The 4,955-nt window shown below is 40.0% G+C and overlaps 1 protein-coding gene across 2 annotated transcripts; it reads left to right on the top strand.

Moving 5' to 3' along the window:
• The first annotated feature begins 335 nt into the window (after positions 1-335).
• LOC107601598 (transmembrane protein 100-like) lies at positions 336-3,803 on the top strand. 2 transcript variants are annotated; one of them, XM_016293843.1, is made up of 2 exons: positions 336-449; positions 3,165-3,803. In XM_016293843.1, the coding sequence occupies exon 2, from the start codon at positions 3,214-3,216 to the stop codon at positions 3,664-3,666; it is 453 nt and encodes a 150-aa protein (XP_016149329.1). In that variant the 5' UTR covers positions 336-449; positions 3,165-3,213; the 3' UTR covers positions 3,667-3,803. The 2 variants fall into 2 exon arrangements, with proteins under 2 accessions (XP_016149329.1, XP_016149328.1); XM_016293842.1 differs by lacking the exon at positions 336-449 and adding an exon at positions 761-931.
• The last annotated feature ends 1,152 nt before the right edge of the window (positions 3,804-4,955 follow it).

Below are 4,955 nucleotides of genomic sequence, written 5' to 3'. Positions count from 1 at the left end.
GGAAATTTACAAAATATCTTCATGGAACATGATCGTTACTTAATGAGTTTTGGCATAAAATAAAAATCAATCATTTTGACCCATACAATGTATTTTTGGCTATTGCTACAAATATACATGTGTTACTTATGACTGGTTTTGTGCTCCAGGGTCACATATCACAAAAGCAGATTATACAGTATACTAAAGACTCCATGAAATGGTCAAACCTGCCACTTACACTCCTCCCCCTGAGTTCAGACTGAAGCAGAGTTAGTTCACATGGAGGAGGAGTATCACAGACGCTCATCTAGTGAATGAGAGCCGCACACACACACACACACACACACAGAATTAGTCTCTCACAGGAGACCTTCACCAGCAGACTGTGTTTGGAGTATAACGGGACTTTCACGTCTTCGGTTTGCTGAACAAGATCTTTGGAGGGCAGGATGGAAAACACATGTGAGGTAAGTGAATTGACCCCGCTCTCAGATTACCTTCATGCATGCACCAAACTCACCATGCAACATATGAGTTTTGGCATAAAATAAAAATCAATCATTTTGACCCATACAATGTATTTTTGGCTATTGCTACAAATATACATGTGCTACTTATGACTGGTTTTGTGCTCCAGGGTCACATATCACAAAAGCAGATTATACAGTATACTAAAGACTCCATGAAATGGTCAAACCTGCCACTTACACTCCTCCCCCTGAGTTCAGACTGAAGCAGAGTTAGTTCACATGGAGGAGGAGTATCACAGACGCTCATCTAGTGAATGAGAGCCGCACACACACACACACACACACACACACACACACACAGAATTAGTCTCTCACAGGAGACCTTCACCAGCAGACTGTGTTTGGAGTATAACGGGAGTTTCACGTCTTCGGTTTGCTGAACAAGATCTTTGGAGGGCAGGATGGAAAACACATGTGAGGTAAGTGACTTGACCCCACTCTCAGATTACCTTCATGCATGCACCAAACTCACCATGCAACATTATTTCACACTCACATTTAGGACTTAAATGAGTAACAGTGAATTATTATATTGGTAAGGGTGTTGCACGTTTCTGCAGCCTTCATGCATGCATTTTCTGACATAAAAAAGCTGTAAATAAAATGACAATTATTGTATTTTCTTACAAGAAAATACTATTTCAGTCTAGAACAAGAGTGAGCTGTCTTAAGTGAGTGAATATATATCCATATTCACTGCAATGCAATAAAACTAATATTGAATATTGCAAATGGAATAAAAATATAATGACAAAAACTGTTTTAAGTGACCAAAACAGACGTTTTAACATATAAAGTCACTTCTGTAGCATTAGAAATATAAAGCAATAATTATAGGCTATAAGCCATATTCACTGCACAAATGCATTTAAATTAATACTGACCTTCATGGTGAGTCTGAAAGGCTCAAAAACATACTACTACAACAAGTATCAGAATTATATTTAATGACTTTTTCTACTTTCATGAGAACTGTTAAACAAAATTTCAACTTGAAAAAATAATGCTACTTTGATTTTGTTTGGATGTAAATTATAAGAAAATGCAATTTTCAGATTGTATAAATGAGTCTGCCCATCTATTTGGATTTGTTTTATTGTATGTTTTTGCTTTAAAGAAATAACTTTTCAACTCTGGATAACAGTTTTCTGAAAAGTGCATGTTCAGTTTAGGGTGAAAACTAACACGCGGTTTCTGTCAGTTTCAACATTGTAAAAGTTCAGTTGCTGCTTTAATTTTTTTTTAAGTATAATTAAATTGGCTGCACAAGTCATTTTAACTTAATTATATGGCGGTTTCTGTCAGTTTCAACATTGTAAAAGTTCAGTTGCTGCTTTAATTTTTTTTAAGTATAATTAAATTGGCTGCACAAGTCATTTTAACTTAATTATATTAATCCTACTTAAAAATTGAGTTGAATCTTGTATTACTTAAAAAATGAAGTTAAAATTGGTTAAATTGATTTAATGAGTTAAAGTACTTTATCATTTATATGATAAATTACTTTATCATATCATGTTCACAGTGCACTGGGTCACTGAAGAAGATGGAAAAGTATTGATGTGAATCTAAACAGCGCATGAGGGTTGAAATGCAGGCCAAACGTTGCAGCTGTAATGTGTATCGGTCAGAGCGAAGAGAGTCACGGGCGTTTGGCAGATCTGCTGACCCTCTTAAGAAAAAGCCCCTTGAGAAATGGCTGTTAATTTATACGGCACTCGTGTTTCATGGGCCGGTCTAAAATGTCATACGCCGAGCTCTCCAGGGAATGTGGCAGCTCTCTCTGCGTCATTCAGACGGCGCCCAGTCTGCGCTCCAAAAGCAGATCCGGGGGGCTCTTCCCATCTGAAAACCAAAACAACTCTAAAGTCCTAGCGTTTACTCACTCATGCATTGCTATTACTATACTTCTCAAACGTCGGGATAAAGGTTTGTTTAGATCGCTAGCACTTACACTTAGTATTAAACTTCAGTGTGCAGCTCGTCATGCATCCCATAAACAAACAAACACCTGTTACACCAGTCTAGCAACACACACACACAGCAGTCGCAAACCACCCAGAACACTCTAGCAACCACAGACCTTAGCAACTCCCTAGCAACTACCCAAAGTGTCCTAGCAACTGGAATGCAGGCCCTGACAACCCCCCCGGCAGGGTTTTTTTTTTGCGTTATTTGTATGTTATTGGCTTCCTCATAAGATGTATTTTTTTATATACTGGTGTTCTTTCATTTTTATTATATTTAATTTGATTTTAAATTATACTTTTATTTTTATTCTTATTTTTCTTGCTTTTTCTTAAAGGAATAATTCACCCAAAAATTATATTTTGATGAGATATTATGACGATTGTGGGTAACCAAAGAGTTGATGGTAGCCACTGACTTTCATAGTATTTTTCCCCATACTATGAAATTGGTACCATCAACTGTTCGCCAAAACATTTTTCAAAGTATCTTCTTTTGCGCTCAACAGAAGAAAGAAACTCATACAGGTTTGAAACAAACTGAAGGTGAGAGAATGATGACATTTTTGGGTGACCTTTAAATGGTTTTGAAAACAAAAAAACTATGTTTTATTGTTCTTTTCCCTTTCTCTTTATCAAGCCTATGTAAAGCTCTGTGAACAAACTTGCCGTGTTTTTCCTCTAGGTGTGGAAACTGGCACAGTAGAGCGTAGTGACGGCTCAGACTGTGGCCGATGCCCCGAAACACGCTGACCCTCGACCCTGCGATGCCCACCGAGCTGCTGAAAGACACCATGACGATCCCCGGAACTCCTGAGCGAATCCTGCAAGAGAAAACCAACAACAATGAGCCTCCTCAACTGCAGCCGCTGGCCGTCACCATCCCCCTGGTCAACGAGGGGCAGCTGACGGCGGCCACCGGCGGAGCAGAGCTGTCCTGCTACCGCTGCACCGTGCCCTTCGGAGTGGTGGTCCTGATCGCAGGGATCGTAGTGACGGCTGTCGCGTACAGCTTCAACTCTCACGGCTCCACCATATCTTACTTCGGACTGGTGCTGCTCTCGGCCGGGCTGGTGCTGCTCGCCCTGAGCGCAGTTTGCTGGAAGGTGCGGATGGAGAGAAAGAAAGAGAGAAGACGAGAGAGTCAGACGGCACTGGTGGCCCATCAGAGGAGCATCTTTGCCTGATTTGACACAAGCATGAACTCAGAAACCTTCATGATGAACTTGTCAATGCGACATCCAGATGTTTTGCCTCAGGTCGGACCATAGACTGTAAAAAAAGATGGACGACTCATTTCCACTTCCTTCCACTGTAGAAAAGATAAGCCAAACAGAGATTGTCTTACTAGAGAGACGAGAGGGTCTGTATTACTTACTATTGGAGAAAGCGTAATGGCTAACTTGGATCACGTGTGCCTTAATAACCAAACATTACAAACTTGACGTCACTGATATTCATTCAGAGTTGTGCGACACTCAATCGGCGTTTCGGATACCCTAGAAATGAATGAGAAGTGCCCAACCTGTCACAAAAAAGTCAGTGATTTCTCTTATAAAACAGCATTTTTTTCATGTTAAACTAAAAATAGTTAAATCCAAAAGTATTGTTTAGAGTAAAACATGTTGAAGATTAGCAGATAGGCTGTTGATTTATTAAACGATAAGCCATTTCTTCTAAAAAGCTGATTATTCAGCGTAGTGAAGCCTCTCCTCCATTGACATCCTTCAAAAAATCGGCTTCTGGTCTCCTTTCCCACGTACTGCCAGACCGGAAGCATTAGCCGTTACGCTTTATGGCTTTTTCAGGCGCCTTCTAGTGACTTTCCCGTGCCGATAACATTGTTGACACCACATCCCATTTGTATAGCGTCAAATAACTTTTTGGAAAATTAACACTTGAACATATATCTGAGTGATACGAACTACCTGAAAAGATGGAAACTGTCTTTGGGAAAAACGTATCTGAAGTGTAATTTGATTTTTTTTAGTTCGGCTCACATCCCATTGGTTTACATGGAGGGGACGGGGTTTATTACCTATACTGTAGCCAGGAAAATTAGTATTCAAAGCATCATGTTTGGGACAATGTCCAGATAATTGGCCTCAGGGGGTGACGAGACCCCATTTTTTATAGTATTAAATAACTAACTAAAAATAAACTTTTTAGAAAAACGAATACTTAAACATGCATCAGAGTGAAAAGACGGAAACCATCTTTGATTGGCTTGATTTTGCTTGGGCGGGTTTAAGATCTATACTGCAGCCAGCCACCAGGGGCGATTGAGAAAGAAAGAGAGAAAACGAGAGAGTCAAATGGCACTGATGGCCCATCAGAGGAGCATCTTCTCCTGATTTGACACAAGCACGAACTCCCAAACCTTCATGATGAACAAATCAAAGCGTCAGGTTTGGGACAATGTCCAGATGTTTTGCCTCAGGTTGGACCATAGACTGTAAAAAAAAGTTGGACGACG

Source organism: Sinocyclocheilus grahami, unplaced genomic scaffold (assembly GCF_001515645.1).
Source record: "Sinocyclocheilus grahami isolate Dianchi unplaced genomic scaffold, SAMN03320097.WGS_v1.1 scaffold307.1, whole genome shotgun sequence".
In the NCBI taxonomy this organism is placed as follows: domain Eukaryota; kingdom Metazoa; phylum Chordata; class Actinopteri; order Cypriniformes; family Cyprinidae; genus Sinocyclocheilus; species Sinocyclocheilus grahami.
This window is presented reverse-complemented; position numbering and strand designations above follow the sequence as displayed.